At 39.2% G+C, this 25,593-nt stretch overlaps 1 protein-coding gene across 4 annotated transcripts in view; it reads left to right on the top strand.

Annotated features, from left to right (window-relative positions):
• The window catches only part of GPATCH2L (G-patch domain containing 2 like), a 67,592-nt gene that overhangs the window by 28,336 nt on the left and 13,663 nt on the right, over nucleotides 1-25,593 (top strand). Inside the window, exons 7-10 of one of the 4 annotated variants that reach the window (XM_023726402.1) lie at nucleotides 3,985-4,039; nucleotides 6,477-6,562; nucleotides 19,741-19,835; nucleotides 22,186-23,514. In XM_023726402.1, coding sequence (XP_023582170.1) covers nucleotides 3,985-4,039; nucleotides 6,477-6,562; nucleotides 19,741-19,835; nucleotides 22,186-22,307 — 358 coding nt within the window. In that variant the 3' untranslated portion in view covers nucleotides 22,308-23,514. Of the gene's footprint in view, nucleotides 1-3,984; nucleotides 4,040-4,211; nucleotides 4,550-6,476; nucleotides 6,563-13,109; nucleotides 13,207-19,740; nucleotides 19,836-22,185; nucleotides 23,515-25,593 lie in introns of those variants that run through there. The other 3 variants (XM_023726400.1, XM_012560041.2, XM_023726401.1) reach the window with 3 other exon arrangements.

The following is a 25,593-nucleotide window of genomic DNA, read 5'->3' on the forward strand; positions in this document are numbered from 1 at the left end:
GGGTTGTTAACCAATGTCATAAAACAGCATGTGTGTTACTGTTACATGAGAAACTATCTGTTCTGTAAGCCTTCACCTGAAGTACAATAAAATATTAAAAAAAAAAAAAAATGAAATAGAATGCTTCAAGATTGATATCCTAGGCATTGTTTGTTGTTGTTAGGTGCCATCGAGTTGGTTCTGACTCATAACGACCCTGTGTACAACAGAACAAAACACTGCTTGGTCCTTCACCATCGTCAGTCGTTGTTATGCTTGAGCTCATTGTTGAAACCACTGTGTCATTCTATCTCGTTGAGGGTGTTCCTCTTTTATGCTGATCCTCTACTAAGCATGATGCCCTCTTGATAACATGTCCAAAGTAGGTGAGATAAAGTCTTGGCATCCTTGGTTCTAAGGAACATTCTGGCTGTACTTCCAAGACAGATTTGTTCATTCTTCTGGCAGGCCTAGGCATTGGTGAGCTGAAATGGACTGGTATTGGCTATTTTGAATTGGACAGTCCTATGGTCTACTATGCCAAAAATGACAAATTGAAGAGGAACAGCATCACATTCATTGCCAAAAAGAACATTTCAAGATCTATCCTGAAGTACAGTGCTGTCAGTGATAGGATAATATCTATACATCTACAAGAAAGACCAGTTAATATGACTATCATTCAAATTTACGCACCAACCACTAGTGCCACAGATGAAGAAATTGAAGATTTTTACCAGCTTCTGCAGTCTGAAATTGATCAAACATGCAGTCAAGATGTATTGATAGTTACTGGTGACTGGAAGGATCAGTAATTGGAAAATATGGCTTCGGTGATAGAAACAATGCTGGAGATCACACGATAGAATTTTGCAAGACCAAGGACCTATTCATTGGAAATACCTTTTTTCAACAACACAAATGGCGACTGTATACGTGAACTTTGCAAGATGGAATAGGCAGGAATCAAATTGACTACATCTGTAGAAAAACACAGTAGAGAAACCAGTATCATCAGTCCAGAACAAGGCCAGGGGCCTACTGTGGAATAGACCATCAATTGCTCATATGCAAGTTCAAGGGGAAGCTGAAGAAAATCCAAACAAGTCCACAAGAGCCAAAGTACGACCTTGAGTATATTCCACCTGAATTTAGAGACCATTTCAAGAATAGATTTGACACATTAAACATTTATAACCAAAGACCAGACATGTTGTGGGATGACATCAAGGGCATCATATATGAAGAAAGCAAAAGGTCATTAAAAAGACAAAGAAAAGATCAAAATGGTTGTCAGAAGAGACTCTGAAACTTGCTTTTGAATGTAGAGTAGCTAAAGCAAACAGAAGAAATGATGAAGTAAAAGAGCTGAACAAAACATTTCAAAGGGCAGCTTGAGAAGACAAAGTAAAGTATTATAATGAAATGTGCAAAGACCTGGAGGTAGAATACCAAAAGGGAAGAACATACTTGGCATATCTCAAGCTGAAAGAACTGAAGAAAAAATTCAAGCCTCGAGTTGCAACACTGAAGGATGGTACGGGCAAAATACTGAATGACGCAGAAAGTATCAGAAAAAGATGGAGGGCATACACAGAGTCACTGTACCAAAAAGAATTGGTGGACATTCAGCTATTTCATAAGGTAGCATATGATCAAGAATCAATGGTACTGAAGGAAGAAGTCCAAGCTGTACTGAAGCCATTAGTGAAAAACAAGGCTTCAGGAATTGACAGAGTACCAACTGAGATGTTTCAACAAACGGATGCAGTGCTGGAAGTGCTTACTCGTGTATGCCAAGAAATTTGGAAGACAGCTTCCTGGCCATCCGTCTGGAAGAGATCTGAATTTGTGCCTATTCCAAAGAAAGGTGACCCAATGAAATGTGGAAATTATTGAACAATATCATTAATATCACATGCTGGTAAAATTTTACTGAAGATATTAAAAAATGGATGCAGGAGTACATTGACAGGGAACTGCCAGAAATTCAAGCCGGATTCAGAAGAGGACATTGAACAAGGTATATGATTGCTGATGTTGGATTCTGGCTGAAATCAGAGAATACCAGAAAGAGGTTTACCTGTATTTTATTGACTATGCGAAGGCATTCGACTCTGTGAATCATAACAAATCATGGATAAAATTGCAAAGAATGGAAATTTCAGAACACTTAATTGTGCTCATGAGGAACCTGTACATAGGCCAAGAGGCAGTCATTCAAACAGAACGAGGGGATACTGTGTTGCTTAAAATCAGAAAAGATGTGCGGCAAGGGTTGTATCCTTTCACCATACTTACTTGATCTGTATTAAAAAATAAAAAAATAAAAAAACCAAACCCACTGCCGTCGAGTGGATTCTGACTCATAGCAATCCCACAGGGTTTCCAAGGCTGTAAATCTCTATGAAAGCAGACTCCCACATCTTTCTCCCGCAGAGCCACTGGTGGTTTCGAACCACCAGCCTTTTGGTTCGCAGTGGATTGCTTTAACCACTGTGCAACCAGGGCTCTGAGAAGCTGGACTATATGAAGAAGAACGTGGCATCAGGATTGGAGGAAGACTCATTAAGCTCTGATATGCAGACGACAACCTTGTTTGCTGAAAGCAGAGTACTTGAAGCACTTACTGATGAAGATCAAAGACCACAACCTTCAGTATGGATTACACCTCAACAAAAAGAAAACAAAAATCCTCACAACTGGACCAATAAGGAACATCACGATAAATGGAGAAAATGTTGTAAAGGATTTCATTTTACTTGGATCCACAATCAACACCCATGGAAGCAGCAGTCAGGAAATCAAATGAGGTGTTGCACTGGGGAAATCTGCTACAAAAGACCTCATTAAAATGTTAAAAAGCAAAGATGTCACTTTGAGGACTAAAGTGTGCCTGATCCAAGCCATGGTATTTTAATTGCCTCATATGCATGTGAAAGCTGGACAGTGAATAAGAAAGACCAAAGAAGAATTGATGCATTTGAATTATGGTGTTGTCGAAGAATATTGAATATACCATGGATTGCCAGAAAAAGGAATAAATCTAGGGAAGTACATCCAGAATGCTCATTAGAAGGGAGGATGGTGAGACCTCGTCTTATGTACCTTGGACATGTTATCAGGAGGGACCAGTCCCTGGAGAAAGACATCATGCTTGGTAAAGCAGAGGGTCAGCGAAAAAGAGGAAGACCCTCATGGAGATGGATTGACACAGTGGCTGCAGTGATGGTCTCAAGGATAACAGCTATAGTGAGGATGGCTCAAGGCCAGGCAGTGTTTCCTTCTGTTGTACACAGGGTTGCTATGAGTTGGAATCGACTCGACAGCACCTACCAACAACAATATTTAGAGAAGCTTGTTTTGTCCTAATTACGGTGGTAAGTGCTATTGGAAAGCCTGTATGTAGCTGCAGGAGAGTCATTCTGCTATTTTTTGTGCCAGCCTTCTCCCCTATCATGGTTGGCTCTTTGTTGTCTCACGTGCACATCATGGTCAGTACCCAGTTATGGTCCTGTCTACATCCAACCTGATCTAATTTTTAATTTACAGAAGTAGGCAAGATGTGCATGTGGTTTATGTCCTTTTTGATTTAGGGATCCTGTTGTTATTGCACAGCTGAGAGTGCGCTGGTGTCACACCATAATCTTGGGTTTATTTCTAGCCTGCCCAGTTTTTTTTTTTTAACATTCCATTATTAGGCTTTTCCTTTGAAGAGTTATTTTCAGCTAAAAAGCTTACACACGTTTAATACCTCTCTTCTTCTCCTCCCCACTTCTCCCTTTTGCCCATTATCTTTCTTTGTCTTTGCTTCATTATTCCAACATCTTTTGTCTTCTCCTTCTCTCTGTATTTTTCTACTATTCCTTTTATTGTTTTCTTCCTTGTTATTCTCTCCCTCTCTTTAGTTTCTGGCTGCCATCAGCTGGGAAAAGAGAACAAAGTCAGGTTAAGATTGCTTTTCTTTGTCATCTTTATTTTATCATTTGATTTTCTTTTCTTTAGAAAGAACAAAGCATTGGCTTCTGCTTTTCCTCACATTTCCACTTGTGCACACGAGGTAAGGTTTCCTGTTCCCTATGCTATTCTGATTTTCTTGGAGGGCAGTTATGCAAGAATATTTGACAGTCACTGATAAGAACTGTAGCAAATTTTCTCTTTATAGATCCAACTGTGATCATTATTTTATTACTTGCAACAAATATTTCATTAGAATTCTGTTTTTATTTTAGTTTCTAACTTTGCAAGAAGAAAACAGAGTGAGTCTCATCTGCTTTTGGTTTAGTTCAGCATCAGAATCCTGTGCTGAGAAGTACTAGGTTGAAGCCTGAACATGTCAAACAGAAGAAGGTAGAGCTGCCCTGGGGTCAAGGCTTTGGAACCTCACCCTCCTAGTCTTTCTCCCTAGCTGCCCCCAAGGAGCCTCTTGTCCTGTCTAGGACTTTGTAGGGATCAAAATTTTAAAATTACTGACAGTTTATCCTCTCAAGTCTTCTTAAAACCAAACAATAGTTTATCTTAACTAGTAAAGAATGTCTGCCTTGAACATTATTTTGTTTCAAGATCTATGTATATGAGATCAAATTGACAACAGCAACTTGAAAGATTAGATAGGAACCTTAGGGAGCAGTGAGTTTATGTTAACGGGGGAGGAACAGCTCAGAAAAGTAGAATGAGAATGGTTGCACAACTCGAAGGATGTCATCAGTGTCACTGAATTGTACATGTAGAAACTGTTGAATTAGTGTGTATTTTACTGTGTATATTCTCAACAACAATACATAAAAAAAAAAAAAAAATTACTGACAGTGACTGTCAGTGTGTTCCTTTATGTTTAAATCTTGATTTTTGGAGAGTGTTACTTCATCTTGGTGATTAGTTGTAAAACAGATAGTCTGGTAGGTAAAAATTCTCAGATTTCCTATTACTCCGTTTCTTTTTTTTTTTACTACTTAGTATCTTATTGAGTTAATGTACATTTTAGACTCAGAACCTTCAAAGTAAAGTTGCTGTTACAAAATGAGCTAGAGCAGTGGTAGATAGAACCAGTGTATAGGAGATAATTTTTGATGGTATGTGGACACTTTTTATTTTAAATTATGTATTATAGTATACTTCAGAACAATCATTACATCAAGCTTGTTATTTCATGGAAACATAGTAAGGACAAGGCTAAGTAAAAATAGATGATGTGAAGAAAAATATTAATAAACAGTGCAAATGGCATGCAGATATGGAAAAGTCATTGAGGGTGGTATGTGAGGAACTGCAGTTTGGGGAACTCTGAGCTAGAGTACTAACCTTGTGTGCATCAGGGGATCTTAAGGCAGAAGGGGACCAATCTGTGGCAGTCACCTAGTCCACATCTGTTATTTACAAATGAGGAGCTAGACATCTATAAGATTTACATTATTTGCCCAAGGTCACACAGCTGGTAGAGCTGGGATTGGAACCTCAGCAAGAGACAGAACAGTTGCTTAGTTTGTATTCTTTGTAGGTACTTTTGAAGTTACCATGCAAAATTCTTCCAGTCTTAAGATGTACTTAGTTCTGAACTTTTTAGGGAGGACTATTTGTTGTAGAAAAAATCCCAAGAAAGCTAGCAAACATAAAATGAAGTAGTTGTATTTGTAGTGTCCCATTTGATCCTCACAACCACCTTTTGAGGTCAGTAGATGTTGAACAGATGCAGTATTTCATTTGGCCCTCACAGTGACTATAAAATAGGTAGGACAGCTATCGATACTTCCATTTGACAGGTGAAGATTGTAAAACTCAAAGAGGTTATGTAATTTTTAACATGTGGCAAATCAGTAGTAGACTAAAACTAGAAGTTATATATTCTAATTCTTAGTCTAGTTCTATTTCCATTACACTGTGCTGCTGTTATGTGCTAACTAATTATTCATTGGAAACATATACTTGCCAAGATTGTGAAATGAAAAGGTAATTTTATGCTAGTTTTCTTGGAAGTAAGTGCTGATAGTTGATAATAGGTATAAGTTCCTATTCATATAAATTAGAAAGTACTGTCTTATGCCATTTAAGTGATTATCATGTGTCACAAATTTTTGAAAATTGTTGTTTACCAGGGAATAGTCTGTTTTTGAAGTGTGCTAGTGGCACAGTGGTTAATCGCTCGGCTGCGAACCAAAAGGTCAGCAGTTTGAACCTACCGGCTGCTCCATGGGAGAAAGATGTGGCAGTCTGCTTCTGTAAAGATTACAGCCTTGAAAAGCTCATGAGACAGTTCTGCTACGTCCTGTAGTGTCGCTAGGAGTTGAAATTGACTCTACGGCAGTGGGTGGGTTTAGATCTGGTATGCTGCATTCATGGATGCAATAGTGAATATGTGCAACTTTATTTAGTGGTGTCTGTGTTTGAGTTGGCAAAATAGTTGGGCATTCAAAGGGGAAAAGTAATCAAATAGTAGGTTACCCTTTAGGATCAGATCTTTGATATTGGCCTTACTAAAATAATCTTATTTATTCCTACAGTTTAATCCCCTCTCTCCCTTTTACTCCCTGGATGTTCTTGCTGACGCTTCTCACCGAAGATGTTCACCAGCACACTGCTCTGCCAGGTAACCATCCTCTGGTGGCTGCTATTTTCTTTTGGATGATCTTTTTTTTTTTTAATGCTTTTCAAATTATTAAGTATTTGCATGTATAGTATACCTTTTGATCCTCACAACAACCTTTGAGGTTGATAGATGCTTTAGAGGTGCAGAAACCGAAGCAGAGCTGTGAGGTACCTTTCCTGTGGTCACATGGCTAGTATGTGATCTGGTTGCAACTTTGACCCAAGTCTTCAAGCTCATATTTCATATTATTTCTGCAACTAAGACCTGTCTTCAAAGAACATTATTAATGGTCCTTGCCATGACCTACAAAGCCCTGTATAATCTGACTTCTGTCTACATGTCCAACTTCTTTCATATAATCCCCAGCCCCCCAAATGGAGGAGAGATCCAGCTACACCAGGGAGTTCCATTTTATTCTTCAAAAATAGCAACCTTTCTTGCCTCTGGACCTTCATACCTGTTCCCTTTGCCTGGAATACCGTCTTAGGGCTCTTCTTATCTTGGCTCAAGTGTCACCTCCTCAGGGAGGCACTCTTAGACTCTCCTCTCTAAAGGAGCCACTTTCAGTACCCTGCTTATTATCTCTTTGCTTCCTTTATAGCTCATATCACAGACTGTAATGAATTTCCTTATTAGTTTTTTGTTTTTAACTTTTTTCCCCTGTCTCTCTCACTAGAATATGAGCTTTATAATTATAAGGATCTTGTCTTGTTCCCTAATATATCCCCGGCACCTAACACAGTATCTGGCCCTTATAGGCCTTCAGTATATATGTGTCGAATGACTGAATTTTGTGTTTCTCAATACAGTTCTCTCAAGCTAGATGACATGGGAAGTAAATATGCTTTTAATGGTAGTATCCTCTAGCAGGGTTCTTATGTACAAAAGAGCAGCTAATAGGCTAGACCATAGAACTTTTATTGTTTCTGGTGGTGTAAAGAATTTCTCTCCTAGGTTCTGATATATATATATATTTTTCTTCCTAGTAAGTTTTTAAATGGTTACATTCATAGATTTTGGGTGCAGGTTGCATAGAGAAGTTATTCTTTCATGGAGACAATTAGAACTTCCACTGTGGGCTCTGATGATAAACTCTGCACTATCCCACACTACCAACTCTCTACTGGAGAAGTAATATTTCAGTGGGGAAAATCTTTGAAGAGAGCAACATCATAAATGGTATTAGTAAGAATGTGGAAGATTGTGGGATGGTTTTAAACTCCTAGTGTAAGATCTTTTATTCAGTAGCATACTGTTTCTTTATCATTCTCTCATTCTTTCAACATTTGCTGACTCCTTACTCTGTGCCAGACTCTCTCTGTTTAGGGACTGGCTTCACGGAGTGTACATTCTCATGGGAAAGTCAGGTGTGGAAGTTGACAGTTACAACATGGAGTAATAAGTGCTGTATAATAAAGGTATGCACTAGAATGATGCAGAGCACAGAGGAGGAGCTCCTAACTCAGGGGCTCAGGAAGGTTTTCTTAGGAGAGACTCAAGCTGTCTTGGAAGATCATTCCCACAGAGGAAGACACAAGATTTCAATCCATAGGAAAGCAGTCCTTTGGCTTTTGTCTTAATACCGAATAAAATAATGACCATATAGACTCTGTGGGAAGACTGAGCCACACCACATCATGTTAGAAACTGAAAGTGAATTACTTTGCCCTCCTCCTTTTACTTCTGCTACCCAGAGCCGTGCTGTGCTGAGGTCTGTATCCGTGCTTTTATCAGGTTTCCTGTTTCCTTTAAAAGCCTCATCCCATGGCTGGACAGGGCAGCAGCTTCGTGTGTCTTTGTGTATCTCATTATCCACGTCATTATCTTCACTCTCTTGCCTGGCAGTGCTTGTAACTGGACTTGGAAACAAGGCAGTCTAGCCTGTGCTTCTAGTGCTCTCAGCTCTGGGGAAGTGTTGCTTAGTGCTTTAGACCATTGCTGAAAGCAAGGGAGAGAGAATGTGGAGGATTATAGCTGATCTTTCTCCTTACTTCCAGACATCATTCCCAGGGCAGTGGGTACAAAGTGGGTTGCAAGCACGAAGGTTCTTTGGGGTGGAGGAAGAAAACTTTAGAACTTACATTTATTTATTATCCTTTTTAAATTACTTTTTTAAAAAAAAAATCGTACATATGTTAGTATAGTAGCATCTGTTTTTATTTTACGTGAATATATTGCATATTTGTGAGTGTTGGCTCAATTTCTTTACTCAGAAGGGTGCATGATCAATAGAGTTTGGTGACCACTGCTGTGTAGGGAATCATCAGCACAAGTGAGCTCTATGCAGTTCCTAGCAAATGTGAATGATGAAAGACTAAGCCCTCTGGGCCATTGCTCACTTCTTTGAAATAGTGGGGTCTCTTCCTAGTGAGGGGTCAGTTGAGAAGGAGCCATCTAGCCACTACAGGATTTTTCCAGCTGCCATTGTGCAGACTGATGAGATTAGATTCAGAACTGGGTGGTGAGCTTTCTGAACAGTGGGTCCGTTTAACAAAAGCCTGGCACTAAGGAGGGAATGTTAAGGAGTGGTGGTAGCAGGGAAGAGGAAGGTTAATAACTGTGTTAAAAAACTGTTGCTAATGGAAATTTTATCTTTTTCTTGTTCCATTTCATTTGTAGTAGAAAAAGATTTCTTTCAAAGCATCTGGGCAGCATTGGGAATTTCACAGCCATCATTAGAATGATTTTTGTGTGTGTGGTGACTGTGTTATCATTAGTGGTATAATTTTATTTTGCGAAGAGAGAAGTGTTTCCTGTTTTATCACAGCTTTCCCCGAGGAGGGCTGGTGTATTAATTTGCTGTATTGCCTCCTGGCTGTTCCCAGGCCGTTTTTCCTCTTCATCATGGAATTTTTAATGGCCCTAGTGCCTCTTGGGAAGCATGTGAGGAAGAGTTCCTCAGGGAGTTCTTCCCTTTTTTCGCATGCCTATAATTACTCTCCTTTAAGAGCACAAAGAGTTTGATAATCATGCCTGAACTGTGAAGGCTTCCTCCTGTCAGGTGACTGAGCTGAGGCTGCTTCCTGCCTGGACATTGCCAATTCCGCTCTCCCAAGCACTCAACTACCACATGAGAGCGAGTATTTAGTATGTAGTATCAGTATTTAGTATTTTATTGCTATAAACAAATAAATAATGGGACACTAATTTTAAGAGAACACTTTATTGCTGTATCATTTCAATACAGCACAGATGGCAGGTACCGTGGATGGGAGAGGGAGTCTTTGTGGTCTTTGTACCATCTAATAGATTTGTGGATTAAGACGTTTTCAGAAATACCACTCTAGAAATACTTAAAATCGGTGGTTTGCAACCCTGGCTGCATTTTGGAATCATCTGCGAAGCTTTAAAAATTCTATCAATGCTGGGCCCCACCTCCCAAGATTCTGATTTCATTGATCTGGGATGGGGCCTAGGCTTTGGCATTATTATAATGCTCCCCAGGTGATTCTAATAAGCAGCCCATGTTAAGAACTATGCATAATGGCCTTATGGCTGGGACTTTGTAATTTGCCCAACAGAGAGTCTCATTTCACAATTGATATGATCTCTGTGCGTTGGCATTTTGTGCGTGGGAGGTGGAACTCTGGTCTTCTCTTCGCCTTGGAGAGCCTGCTTTAGGTAAAGAAAGGGTGTTAGTATTGTGTGCAGTGCCCAGCACATAGCAGGTTATTAATAATTGGGGAGAGGAGGATTGTTGGGTGGAAGTATAGATAGTTGGATAGTTGGTTGGGTGCGTGGATGAATTCTTAAACCAGCTGTTTTGGTTTGGGTGTTTTGGTTGCTATTATTGGTGTGTTGCTAGCAAAGGAGAAATACTTTGTATTGGTGTTAATAGTTGCTGTTGCTCAAACAGCAGACAGCGTGATTGGTGTACTAGTAGAGGCTGTGGTATTGTTGGCAAGGGCACAGTCACAAAATTGTAATAAGGAGATTAGTTGTGTAGGCAGTTTTTCCTATGGGAGATTTATTGATTACGAAGGATAGCTTATCTTACCATTACAGGCAGTCCCCGGGTTACGAACTTCCAACTTACGTACAACCTGTAGTAGGAACCAACCCCCTTAAAGCCTATTATATTAAAATTTTGAGGTATACACAATGGTTCGTAATAACAAATGGGTGCTACTTTGCGATGTGCGTCAAAACATTATTATTATTACGTTAAAGATGTTTTAGTGTATCTTTAAGTGTTTCTTTAATGTTTTTTCTGCATAGAAAAGTTCCCTACGTACTAAGACAAACATTTGACTAACTGACGTTAGATGCCAACAATACTTAACTGTTCGGACTTACATACGAATTTGATTTAAAGGCAGATTTAGGAACGGAACTCGTTTGTAATCTGGGGACGACATGTATTGCGTTAGAAAACAGTAAACTAGAATGTATCCGTGGCTACATCTCTGTATGTTGCATAAGTCATCAGTTGTAGTTTTTGAGTGTCTTGTGGCAGTTTTGAGTTTTATCCAACTTCACTGACGTTTTCCTCTGTTTTGGGAAGTGATTTGATAATGTATCACCATTTCCACTTATTCTTATCTTTCAGTTCTGAAATAGCAAAGTGTTTGATACCTTCTTTTCTTATAGGTCAGCTTCCTTTGTAAATAAACTGTTTTTCTGTTGAGAAATACTATTTCCAGTTCTAGTAATGACCACAGACACCAGCCTGATAGGCAAATATTATACGTGTTCCTTAACGAATGCAAGGTTCCATACACCAAAAAACCAAACCCATTGCTATCAAATCGATTACAACTCATAGTGACCCTATAGGACAGAGTAGAACTGCCCCATAGGATTTCCAAGGCTGTGAATCTTTAAGGAAGCAGACTGCCACATCTTTCTCCTGCGGAGCTGCTGGTGGGTTTGAACTGCTGACCTTTTGGTTAGCAGTCTAGCGCTATAACCACTGTGCCACCAGGGCTCCTCACAGTTCCATAGCTTCTACTGTTTTCTTTATAGTCTATGAGATGTTGGCATAGGCAGCATGAGGTCAAGAGCATGGATATTAGAGTGAGGCATACCCAGCTAAGAATCTTGGCTTTACCTGGGCAAATGACTTAACCTCCCCATACTTCAGTTTCCTCATCTTTAAAATGGAAATATCAGTCCTTCTTATTGAACTAGCAGAGATCTAAATGAAATGATATATGTAAATGCTTAGCACACTGGTGGCTAATATTATTTATGTTATGTAGTTTCTACCCTACTCTGTCTGTGGGATGGTTGCAGTCTTAAAAACTTGAAGTTAGCTTCCAGAGACATTTGCTAATGAGATGTATTACAGATTCTTTAGGTGCTTAAACGGCCTGGATGGACTATGGGAGGCGTTTGGACAGAGTTTGGGTGAAAAAGAGAGAGCTCTTCCTGCCCATTAGAGAGTTGAAATATGATAGGCTGAGTTCATTGTAATTCATTTTATCTGTTCACAAACGTTATGATCTGCATATCAGAGTTGCGTGCCCAGCTGGCTATGCCACTTGACAAGGAGTTTCAAAGAGCAAGAAGGAGACTGTATTCATGCTATTAATTTTGACCTTTGGAGCCACAGTAAACAGCCTCAGGTTTTACCTCAGGGCTTAGGGGAAAGAACCTTTTATTAGTCCTGTATCTGTTGGGGAAGCTGTAATGCACAACAGCTCTTGCTCAACTCTTTAGTGCCTTAGTTTAGGCAATGCGTGAGGAAGTGTTTCTGCTATAATATTGCCCATATGGCTCCCAATCCTATTAGAACTTCCCATTCTCTAGCACACAGTTCTTGAATCTTGTGTCCTATGTTGGATGGTCTTGTTTGTAGAAGCTCTCAGGTAGCTGCCATCTTCCTGCTCGAGTGGAGTGAGGAAACTGCCCTCTCTCTGTTGCTTTGTTTTTCTGTTGTTATATGCCATCCTTCCAACTGATGTGAAACTCTTCTGTTCCTATGGGGAGCATGAAACAGCTTCATGATATGCCTATCTTGGCCCAGCCAAGGAAAGTTGATTACGGAGAATTTCAGATGCTAGTGAGCAGTTTGTCACACTGCTGAGGGTTAGCTTTGAGTGAAAACCGTTTGTGGAATTACCAGGGCCTCTTCCACCTATATAAACCTCCTCTGTTTCCTGTGATAATTGTGAAGTGGCTTTCTCTCCCTAGCTACTTGTAGTGTCATGGGCCTGGATCCTTTTCCATGTGTAAGTCTGTGAAAATATTTCCCCTTCTGGGTATTTAATGAATGTTGCTTAACCCTGAAGATCGAATCACATTGGCAAGAGGTAGGGAGGAGATCTTTCTGCTTCTAGGTTGTATCCTCCCATCCCTCATTTTGGAAACACTGGTGGTGTTGTGGCTAAGAGTTCAGCTGCTAACCAAAACATCGGAAGTTTGAATCCACGAGGCGCTCCTTGGAAACCCTATGGGGCAGTTCTACTCTGTCCTGTAGGGTCGCTATGAGCCGGCATCGACTTGACGGCAACAAGTTTGGTTTATCCCTCATTTTACCCTAGTACTTTACTTGTTTCTTGATTGTAGCTCAGTGTTTTGTATCTCTCCCTTTATTTATGAATAGGCCTTCCTCACTATGTTGTGAGCTCCTGGTGGACTGGGCCTTGGCTCCATCATCTTTTATCTACCCGTAACACATCCAGCATACTACTGCACGCCTGGTAGGCCTCCATAAATTTTTGTTAAAAATAATTGAGGTGAATAGATTAGTAATTAAGGGGAAAAATTGGAATATATGATGTAAATGACCTTTTGGTTCTCAGAAACATCAACAATTTTTTTCTTGGTATTACTTATTTGTAGGTGTTTAAGAAAAAGTAAATAAATACCTTTTCACATTAAATTTTATTTTTATTTCATATAAAAAAATGAATCTTTCAATGGCTGTTTTAAAATGAGTGATTTTTGAAGGTGAATTCTTCCTTAAATTAGCTTGCCATTGACAGATAAAGACGGTTTTTTCTCCTTAGGAGTGATTCCAAACATCTTTGTTCCGAATCTAAAGCAGTCACATCAGTTATTTTTTGCCAACATTGGTTCTATTAAACATGCGTGTATTTCTCAAAGTAATTTTTTTCTCTCCTAAAAGTACATACCTGCCCCAGGGACATAGTGATCTGCCCAGTTTCCTAAGTAACACTGTAGTTTTAACAGCTCACCTGATCCGTCAGTTACCTGAAGTAAAAAATAAAATAGAAATGTTGTGTTTATGCGTGGGTATACAGAATACTCTTTGAATTAATTGTTAATCTTCAGCGTTCACCTTCACACTTATGATATGAGTTTAGTGGCTTTTCCTGAAGAAAGAATGTTTAAAGAGTGTATTTCTTGCTTTTAATGTCCCCTCCCCACCGCCCCCCCAGTTCCTTTTGGCAAATGCTACCACAGTTAGAGAATGTGACCCTCTTAGGGGAAGTACTGACCCCAGCACTCAGATGTTGTGAAAGAAGCACGCTCCCTAAGTGGTCACTGGCCTGAGAGAAGATTGTCCCTGAGGCCCCCGATTAGATGAAATATACAAAAGAAACCTGCCTTTTCTTTAGTTTAATTGCTTGTATACTGGGGAACACCATTTTTATCTAAATTTACGTTCATTTAATCATTCTATTATTCTTCAAGCTAAATATTTAGAGTCTTCTCATTGACTGGGTTGGCTTTGTGAATTTGGTAGATTTTGTTTGTTCAGTAAATTTCACAGTAGGTAGGTGCTTATCAGAATTACCTGAGGAAAAATTTCAAAATAAACATACTGCTGATTCTGACCCGACTCCAGCCCAGCCTACTGAATTAGGAGCTTGGTGGGGGCATGTGTATTTTGTAAAAGTTCCTTTTGTGATACTGATTATCGTTTGCCACTCCAAATGAGAAATGAAGTTTTAACTTGGTAGTATTAACTTACACTTAGCCTTTTTGCTCCTGGATAATTGAAAAATCCCCCTCTCCATAGAGTACATGGTATGCAACACAAGAACAACCATACACTGCTCTTGAAAAAGTTAAAAAATATCTTGTTAAATCTACCCTTTCTACCCATAGGGAGGGGGCCCTGTGTGCTGGGGAGAAGGAGATGTTCAGACTTTTTTCCTCTGTCCTTTTGCATACTTCACTTGTGGGTTGTCCCTTTATAGTTTCTGTCATATAGCAGACAGTGATGCTGTCAAAGTAAAATTATCTGCTCAGATCCAATCCTATCCCGATCCCTCCCTCCCACTCCTAACATACACACGTGAAAAAGAAAGGGTAGTTAAATACCCTACATGGAAATGCTTTATGGTGGGGTTAGAAGGAAACCGACCTCTTTATTTTTCCTTAATTCTTAATGTCTGCAGTCGACTGATACAGTTATTTTGGAATATTTAAGGATAAACAAAAGACTAGAACTGCCTTTTAGAATAGGAAGCTGAGGCTGCAGCAGTTGCCTACCCCCGTGCTCAGGCTCCAAAAATAACACAAGGGATTCTTCAGCCACCTGTATTATTCTTTACTCCCAAACAGAGCTGTCCTCTACAGCATGACAGTCTCCATTTCCTGTCTCCCTTAGTTAAGACTCTTGCTGCAAGCACCCAGCATCCTGCTTGCTTTCCCCAGGCTTGCTCTGGGTCCTCTTCCTTCTTTGTCCTCTAAGGTTCATCCCAAACAGATAAAACCCTTACAGGCTGTCCTTAGGTAGATTTTCGCAAGCTGTAAACCCTACTAGTGCTCCCCCAGTTTTTTTTTTTTACTTTTTGTTTTTAAGTGGGCACTAGTATTGGTAGGGTTTACAGTTTGGGAAAATCCTTTTATAAAGGAGCCCTCATGGTGCAGTGGTTAAGTGCTTGGCTGCTAACTGAAAGGTCAGCTGTTCGAACCCACCAGCTTCCCCAAGGGAGAAAGATGTGGCAGTCTACTTCCATAAAGATTTACAGCCTAGGAAATCCTACAGGGCAGTTCTGCTCTGTCCGGTGGGGTTGCTATGAGTTGCAGTCAACTCAACGATAGTGAGTTTGGGGGTTTTTTTTAGTCCTTTTATAACAGCTTGGCTGCTTCTCTTCCCCCTTCCCCAGATCTTTACTGGGGAGGAACATAGAGAAAGAAAAATACCTCTTTTGATCTCAGCCCTAAGGTATGATGCTATTCTACCTCCTTTGAAATAGCTCTCCAAATAGGAAATGGGTTTTGGAGAAATGTTTTAAGACAGAAGGTGCCTTAAATTGAGTTTTAGGAATGAGGATGACTTCTGTTTACCCTTGCCTCAGTTTCTGTGTTGTTTAGATTCTGTAACCAGAAAAGCTGTGCGGCTGGAAATAAGACTAGGCTACAAGATCCATCAGGGGCAGAGACTGTTGTGTTCATGGCTATATCCCCAGTGTGGAATTTACACAATTTGAAGGGCTTAGACTGTTCAAGGCAATTAGTAGTGGGAATGGGGCAGTAGAAGTAGACCATTTACTACAGTGAGATGTAAAATAAGGCTACAGACTTAGCAGTCAGGGGTCATTTACTAATATAAGGACAATAACCCTGCAGCCCTTAACATTATAGGAAAATCCAAAGAGCCAAAGTATATAACAGATTTAAAAAGAAAAAAAGTGAAATTATACAGATGAACTCCTAATTGGTGGTCTTGACTGGTGATCAAGGCTGGGGATCTGGGCCTACTCTGGGAATCAGGAAAGGAGTGGCTTGAAGAGCATCACTCAAAGGGTCAAGGCAAGGACCACGTGAGCCATTGAGTTCACAGCAGCTTCTGAGGATATTGCAGAATATAGGCAGTATAATAAACTATGTGAATAATGATAAACCAAGCCTGTTGCTATCAAGTCGATTCTAACTCATAGCAACCCTATAGGACAGAGTAGAACTGCCCGATAGGGTTTCCAAGGAGCAGCTGGTGGATTTTTGGTTAGCAGCCATAGATCTTGACCACTGTGCCGCTAGGGCTTCGTGCATAATGATGGGTAATATTTATTATTTTCATTTTGCTAAAAGAAGCATTGAAAAAACCACTGTATTTCCATTAAAAATGGTTAAAAATATAAACATTTTGGTGCATAAATGGTTTCATTTTTTTACTCCAAAATGTGTCATTTCTTGAAAATTTGAGATAAATGTTATTGACTAGATCCATAAAGGAGTGATACTGTCTGCCCTTAATCATCTTACTGACATATATCAAACATACAAAGCTGTGAAAAGGATAGATGAGGTGTAAATAAATGGCAGTATTTATTTAGTTCAGCCCAAGACGATACTCTGAGAATTAATATCTTAATACCCATTTGAGTACTTTTTTGCCTTACGCTTTTCATTTTGCATGTCTTATAAATCTCACCATATTGTAAATACTGATCTTGAAGAAGCAGTATTTTCTTAATTAAATTTTTTATTGAAGGATAACATATGTACAGTGAAGTACATATCCAGGTAACCAGCATCCAGATCAAGAAACAAAACATCACTAGAAGGAACCCAAAAGTGCTCCGTTCTTCTTCTAGCCACTCTCCTCTTCCTGTCCTTACAGCCCAAGGGTAACAGCCATTCTGGCATCTAATACCATAGATTAGTTTGAAGCAACTAATTTAATCCAACAAATTTTAGAGATTCCTTTAATGAGCTTAAGATAAAGAAGAAATGTGAAGATCAACTGTTAGCTTCTGTTTGACTTCTCTTTCTTTCTGAAATACTTTAGGATAAGCATGACTGAATTAGATCACAGTGCTTGGAGAGTTGAGTTTGGGTCTGTATATACTCAAGTACCTTGTTTGTGGAAAAGATGGAAACTATTCTTTACATTCAGTGCATTTCTCTCTTTTGATGAGGAAAAAATATAAATACTGTTGCTTCTTTTTCTGCCTGTGCCTTTGACTTCTAAGGGAATTGTCACCTCTCCATTCAGACTGAAGGCCTGCCAACCTTTCACATTCTGTCATCTGTGTTGTTGCTGTTATTGTTAGGTGCCGTCGAGTCGGTTCTGACTCATAGCAACACTGTGAACAACAGAACGAAACACTGCCTGGTCCTGCACCATCCTCACAGTTGTTGTTATGCTTGAGCCCATTGTTGAAGCCACTGTGTCAGTCCATCTCTTTGAGGGTCTTTCTCATTTTTGCTGACCCTGTACTTTGCCAAGCATGATGTTCTTCTCCAGGGACTGATCTCTCCTGGCAACATGTCCAAAGTATGTAAGACGTAGTCTGGCCATCCTTGCTTCTAAGGAGCATTCTGGTTGTACTTCTTCCAAGACAGACCTGTTCGTTCTTTTGGCAGTCCATGGTATATTCCATATTCTTTGCCAACACCACAATTCAAAGGTGTCAGTTCTTCTCTGGTCTTCCTTATTCATTGTCCAGCTTTCGCATGCATATGAGGCGATTGAAAACACCATGGCTTGGATCAGGCACACCTTAGTCCTCATCTGTGTTACTTCATATTAAATCAGCATGCTGATTTACACTTATCTTAGGATTTACCTAAGATATGAAAAAGAACTTTTTCCCCACGTTGCACATTTATACTTACACTTCGGGGTTTCAGAACTAACTATTCATGGGATACTTAAAGTTAACTCTTTTCCACACAGGAGAAGAGTGATCAATAAAGGTGATTTGGATGGAATTTTCCAAAGCACAGACTTCATATTATAAATCTCTGCCTATTAGAGTGATCTTTGCATTCTAAAAATTTTTTTAGCATTCCCATTAAATTCTTACCTTTTTCTGTTTATCAAGTGAATTGATTCTTAAGTTCATGCCATTTAGAGAAATGAATATGTGTGTGTGTGTCTTTTTTTTTTTTTTTAAATTGTGGAAGTTGCCAGATTGGGGTCCTCTGAAAGGGAAAATTTGTCCATTCAACAGTTGTCTGTTGCCTAACTAGGTTCTCCCAGGTTTATCTGAGGTTCCAGTTTTAAGACTATTAAGATACGAGAATTGGTTCCTAACTGGGACCACCAATTAAGAGTTTATCTGTATAATTTCACTAGATTTGATTTTTAATCTGTTATGTACTTTGAGTGTTTAGGTTTTAGAACTTCCATTCATTCATATTAGGTCTGGTCAACACATATTTAAGGGGATCAGCTGTGTGCATTGTGCTGAGGTTTGTAGGTCATTGGAAAATTATGAAAGATGTATAAACATAGTCCCTGTTCTCAAGGAGATTAAGCTGCATTAGGGAAACAAGATACGCGTATACCATTTTGTGTATGCCATTTAAATAATGATTCATGATAGGTAAGGTCTCAAATATTCAAGGAAAGCTTTGCGCAAAGGAGATGAGACTTGTTTGGCCTTAATCAAGGGTTGGCACTATGTAGTTTAAGAGGAAGGAGAAAATGGAGGATAATGGTAAACTAAAACAGCCTACCAGTTATTTCAGTGTTAAGTCCATTGTCTTTCACAGAATCCTTTGCTCTTCTAGCTTTGAAGCTCTTAATGTTTTGTTTTTAAAATAAACTGAATATTCAGATCAATGAACATATGATTGGGACATAATTAATATTTTAAAAAGTCACAGGAACCAAACTTAGTTAACTCGTGGTATACCAAACCAAACCTGTTGCCATGGAGTCGATTCCGACTCGCAGTGACCCTATAGGACAGAGTAGAACTGCCCCAAAGGGTTTCCAAAGATTACCAAGGCTGAAATCTTCATGGAAGCAGACTGCCACAACCCTCTCCTGTGGAGCAGCTGGTGGATTGGAACTACTGAGCTTTTGGTTAGCTTTTTGCCAACCTCTTAACCACTGTGCCATATACACCCTTTTAAAAATCCATCTTTGTAGTGGTAGAAGGGTTAAACTTGCTATTAAAATTCTATGCAAATATCTGTGTTCATGCAGCATTAAACTTTCCAATATATTACCACTTGGGGGTAGGTATTTCATTAGTCAATTTAGAAAAATTGCACTTACAGTTTTTATGAAAAATCCTTCAGAAATCAGCATGTAATGATACAGATATTTATTGAAATTAGTCTTGAATGTCTGTTACTCTGAAACTAGGTAAAAAGTTTAGAGTAGGTATGTATTGTGGGTAAAGAGTGATTTATGATTAATTCTGAATAATCTGGTGCTGACACTTGATGTCCAAAGATGGTGCCCATTTCATGTTAGTATATACCTATGACGGGCTGAGGATTTCCTCTGGGCTGAGCATAATGTCTTAAAATAAGAATTACAAAGTTCAAACAATATTTTCTCTTTCTCGTACCTGCAGACAGGCAAGCATACACTTGGGACCACCGTGTTCACGTGACGTTAAGAGGAAACGGAAACCTGTGGCCACAGCATCTCTGTCTAGCCCAAATGCAGGTAATTATAGGTAGTTATCATTTATTGGGTACCTACTGTGTGTCAGGCACTACACGCTGAGTTTTATATACTTTTCCATCTAATCCTTACAGTAAGATAGGCCGTTTTATTCCCGTTTTACATGAGAAAACAGCCTGTGAGAAGTAATTTGCCCAAGGTCACACATATTTTAAGAATTCAAACCCAGTTCTGTCTGAGCCTGAAGCCTGTGCTTTTTCACCGTGTCACACAGCTTTCTTGAGTTTGAATCCCTGTATTCCATCAGTCTTCAGAACAGTCTTCAATCATACGAGCTTTTCTAGCACAGAGAGGAAAACTAGGTCCATGTTAATGAAAATCCAGTAGGAGTGGCAGTTTTGTCAGTAGTCAAGGAGCCATGTGAGTTTTTATTTACTTTATTTGGCACGCAGCGCAATATACTCTCACTGCTTTAATATACAGTAGAGTGGTAACATTTCACTGGTCATGAGATTTCTAATTAAAAACAATTTTTTCAAGTTAAAGCCGTCTAGTTTTTTTGGCAAAACTTACAGTAGTTGGTAGAAGCCAAAATAGTGGTTGTTTTTCGTCATAGGTATTGATCAAGAGGGGGCACAAAGAAGCCTTCTAAGGTGCTGGAAATGTTTCAGATCATGAACTGGGTGGGGGTTAGATGGTGCTTGCATATGTAAAAATTCATTGAACTCTACTCTTAAGATTTATGCACTAAATTTATACTGCATGTATGTGACCCCTAAATGGGGGTTAAAAAAAGGATGGTTATGTATTTGTATCAGCAAGAATATTGGATGTCTGTAGATATTTTTCTTTGGAGCTAAGAGAAAGATAGTTAAACATAAGTAATAATCATAGGATATCCTTGGTGTTATTTCAATACAGTTTAGGGTGAATAGCCCTGAATAAAAAGATCATATCTGTTTGCAGGACCTATCAGAAGTACCTAGAGTTATTTTCTTGGTGATGGTGAGTTCACTGTGATGGAGCTGACTATATCATAGATTGTTTTATTTTCTCCAGGAAGTACTATATATTATATAGAGCAGAGCAATTGCTAACTAAGTAAAGAGTAGACCTCAGATAGATAACAGAATTTTACCCCCTACCTTTACTTAAGTGCCCTGGCAGTGCAGTGGTTAAGAGTTTGGTGCTAACCAAAAAGTCAGCAGTTTGAATCCACTAACCGCTCCTTGGAAACCCTATGGGGCAGTTCTACTCTGTCCTGTAGGGTCACTATGGGTTAAAATTGACTCCACACCAATGAGTTTTTGGATTATGAGTTTTGGATTATTATCATGTTTACTTAAAGATTCCTGGGTGGTGCAGGCAGTTAATATGCTCAGTTGCTAACTGAAAGGTTGGAAGAGTTCACCCAGAGATGCCTTGGAAGAAAAACCTGGCAATCTACTTCCAAAAATTCTGCCAGTGAAAACCCTCTGAAGCATAGTTCTTCTGATATACATGGGGTCACCATGAGTCAGAATCAACTGGTTTTTTTTTCTTTTTAGTTTACCATTACTTATTAAGTTTTGGTATACTCTGAAATTGACTTCGAGCTTTTGTTTGGGATGGCTGCTTGATGATGGCCCATACTTCATCTTCATCTGGACAATCTTAATCACGGTCTGATGATTATAGTAAACATATTTTTGAGTGCTTTCCACATGGACAGGCCCTGAACTGAACAGCTTGCATGCATTATTTCACACCCTCTTTACAACAACCCTGTGAGGTGGTTTACTCATGTTTACTCATGAGGAAATTGAGGCTTAGAGAGGTTAAATCACTTCCCCAGATTCCATGGTTGATAAATTGCAGAGCCAAGATCACACCAAGTCCCCTGGACACTAGAGCTGTCCTCTGAAGCCCTGCAGGGGTTCTGTCTTTTTACATGCAGTAGGATTGGTGCCAAACTATGACCCCCGCATGAAAACCTAGATCCTTCTCAGGTCTGGGGTATTTTAAGCATAAAAACAATTCTCCCCTCTTTTATCTTGTTCTTTATTTTTCTCCTTAATATCTAGCTTCTATTTTTAGCCTTTAGTTCTTCATAAGGGAACTGTTGGGAAGAGTTTAAAATCCTTATTCTACATTCAAATCAGGAAACATACAGCTCAGTATTAAACAAGACTTGAACAGTGAACATTTCCCTCACAGAGCCCAACTCCTCTCCTCTCACTTGTTGACTGAGCCCTGCTTCACTGAGAATTTTCTTTTATTTTTTTTTTCCACCCACAACCTGAGTGCCCCATGGAGGTGAAGGACATAGCCCAAGCTGGCACCATCAGTCAGTAGAACAAATGGGCTTGCTCTGCCTAGCATCGGGCCATCTCAGATTCCACCTCTTTTATAGAAATGAGTGATGAAGAGAGGTGCGTTCTGCTTTGCCACTGTATTAATACACATCAGGGGCCAGCTCCTGGCACTAAATCACGCTACTGCATACATCTGTTACCAGACTCTACACCAGTGTGATGAACAAGACGGCAGATAGAGGCTTCCTTGTGTCATTCTTTATAAGATTTTCCTAAAAGAATAAATAGCTCAGATCTCTGCCAACACTCTCCCCTGTCACCGTGATGAATTCACCTTCTTTCTTGAAGATGCAGCCACAAATCTTTTCCCATTTCCTCCTCCCCTGCTGGCATAAAGTTTTGAGTTGAAATCGACTGAATTTAAAGTTATTAATAAGGCTGGAGAAGTAAAGAGCAGGAAGGCACAGCATGCATGACTTCTTGTCTTTTTGTGCTAATAGTAACAAAAGACCAGGCAAAAGGACTCTTTCATAATAGGGTGGTGAAGTAGATCCTTCTTGGAAGTATGATACCTTTATTTTTTTTTTATCTCCCCTCCTGCCCCCTTTATGGCCTTGCAGCATGCTGGGTGTCTGGTACAGAGCCACACCCTCCTGGCATCATAGTGAATAACCCTGTAAACCTCCTCCTGGGTCTGATTGCCAGAACAGGGAACACCCAGCAAGTCTACCTCATGCTGAAACCAAACCCATTGCTGCTGAGTCATTCTCGTAAAGAATGTAACCAGAAAAGAAAAAAAAATAGGTTATTTTCCTCCAAAATTTAAGACTAAGTAGTTGTGAGAAACATAAGGGACTCAGATGAAAACCTGATGTCATTTCCTTGAGATGATTTTCATCAAAATGGCAGATCAGAGTCTTTGGAATGCAAATTCTAATCCTTCAAAAAGTAAATACATGGCTTTAGGTAAAGGGAAATTGGAATAAGAGGTTCTATTCAGAGCCCTGACTGTCTTGGCTATTTGAAAAGCCTTTTCTGACCTTCCTCTCCCTGGGGTAGGATATGTGTCCTAAGCATCATTTGGAAGGGTACCCAGCAGTTAATATGTTAATTGGTTACATCAGATCCTGAATACCAGGCCAGTGATGCTAGAGACGCATTTGCAAGGACAGGGGTTTTTTGAATCTGTTTTGTTTACTGCTGTACCCCTGGCATCTAAAATAATACCCAGCACTTAGAACAAGCCCAGTAGATACTTGTTGAATGAATGAGTGAATAGTTGACAAAGAGTTAGTCTCAGTATTATTCCCCACTATGGCTGGATTCAGTAGTTCCGTTTTAGATTGGCCCTTTGTCCTGGGAGTCATAAGGCAGATTCTTATTACCCGCTAAGCTTTAAATTTTTTTTTTTTTAAGTAAATATTGAATGGCTATAAAGGACATTTATAGAAGATATGTAAGGTGTAAAGAATAATGGTACAAAAAATATCCATATACCTAACTTTCACTGAGAAGCCCTTGGTGGTGTAGTGGTTAAGCATTTGGCTGCTTAACCAAACGGTCAGCAGTTCAAATCCACCAGCCGCTCCTTGGAAACTCTGTGGGGCAGTTCTGCTCTGTCCTATACAGTCGCTATGAGTCGGAATCGACTTGATGGTAGGTTTGGTGTTTGAACTTTCACTTAAAAAAAAAAATTATCACCTTTAACATATTCTTCCCTCTCTACTCAGAGGTAACCATTATCCCAATTTTTGTATCTATCATTTATCATTCTTTAGTTTTTTCAGATATTTTTAACAGACATATCTCTAAGCAATATAGTCTACTTTTACATGTTTCTGAACCTTATATAAATGGTGTCAAACTGTATGTCATCTTTTACAAATTATAAATTTCACCCAGTTATGTTCTTGGGATTCATTCATGTTTTAGGCTTCCAAAATTCATTTTTACTGCTATGTGATATTCCATTGTATGATTATGGTGAATATACTACAATTAAGCATTCTTGATGGACATTTGGATTGTATCCACTTTATGCTATTGTGAACAATACTGCATTGAATGTTCTTATCCCTGTCTCTGGGAGAACACTCTCAAAAGTTTCTCTCATTTAGTATTTCCCCACTGTCTTTGTGACTATGTAGTAAGCAGAGATAAAGTTTTGTGACATTTATTTACAGTTAAATATCAATGTGTGCGTGGGGGGCAGTATTTGGATTGTGATGTAAAATGTATTGCCACTGTGGTTGAAGTTCCAAAATATTTGAAAGCCATTAATTGCCCTCAAGGAACTCTTGCATATGCACTGTAGAGTAGCAGCTTTCAAGATTTTCTCGCTATAACTCACAGGAGGAAATTTATGTTTGAACATGTGTGTGGGTGTACATGTAAATCTGAAATAAACCTTCAAGTGCACTTTGATATTTTCTATTCTTTTTCACCGGGGGAAAAAACTGATCATGACTAAATTGATAGGATGCACAATTTGAAAATTACTGTTCTAGGTTACATTGCTGGGAGTGGAATTATCGAATGACGGGATAAAACCTACACTTGACTAGAATTTCCTGTATTTTAGTGTACATTTGTTCTGAACAAAGTGGGTAGTGGTGGTATGCACTATTCCCCTTAGGTTGTGGTATTGTTAAGTGCTGTTGAGTGAGTTCTGACTCATAGCGATCCTATGTGAAACAGGATGAAACACTGCCCGATACTGTGCCATCCTCACAGTCATTGGTATGTTTGAGACCATTGTTGCAGCCACTGTGTCAATCCATCTTGTTGAGGGTCTTCCTCTTTTTCACTGACCTTCTACTTTAGCAAGCCTGATGTCCTTTTCCAGGGACTATTCCCTCCTGATAACATGTCCAAAGTGCATAAGACAAAGTCTTGCTATCCCCCCTTCTAAGGAGCGTTCCGGATGTACTTCGTCCAAGATAGATTTGTTCCTTTTTCTGGCAGTCCACGGTATATTCAATATTCTTCACCAACACCATAATTCGAATGCATCAATTCTTTTTTGATCTTCCTTACTAATTGTCCAGTTTTCCCATATATATGAAGCAATTGAAAACACCATGGCTTGGGTCAGATGCACCTTAGTCCTCATAATGACATCTTTGCTTTTCAACACTTGAAAGAGGTCTTTGACAGCAGATTTGCCCAGTGCAACACTTCCTTTGATTTCTTGACTGCTGCTTCCATGGGCATTGATTGAGGATTCAAGTAAAATAAAATCCTTGACAACTTCAATATTTTCTTCGTTTTTCGTGATGTTGCTTATTGGTCCAGTTGTGAGGATTTTTGTTTTCTTTATGTTTAGGTGCAATCCATACTGAAGGCTGTAGTCTTTTTTTTTTTATTATTATTTTTTATATTTTATTGTACTTCAGGTGAAGGCTTACAGAACAAATAGTTTCTCATGAAACAGTAGTACACATGTTGTTTTATGACGTTGGTTAACAACCCCACAGCATATTAACCCTCTAACTTCTCAACCTTTT

This window comes from Trichechus manatus, unplaced genomic scaffold (genome assembly GCF_000243295.1).
Source record: "Trichechus manatus latirostris isolate Lorelei unplaced genomic scaffold, TriManLat1.0 scaffold00010, whole genome shotgun sequence".
Lineage (NCBI taxonomy): Eukaryota > Metazoa > Chordata > Mammalia > Sirenia > Trichechidae > Trichechus > Trichechus manatus.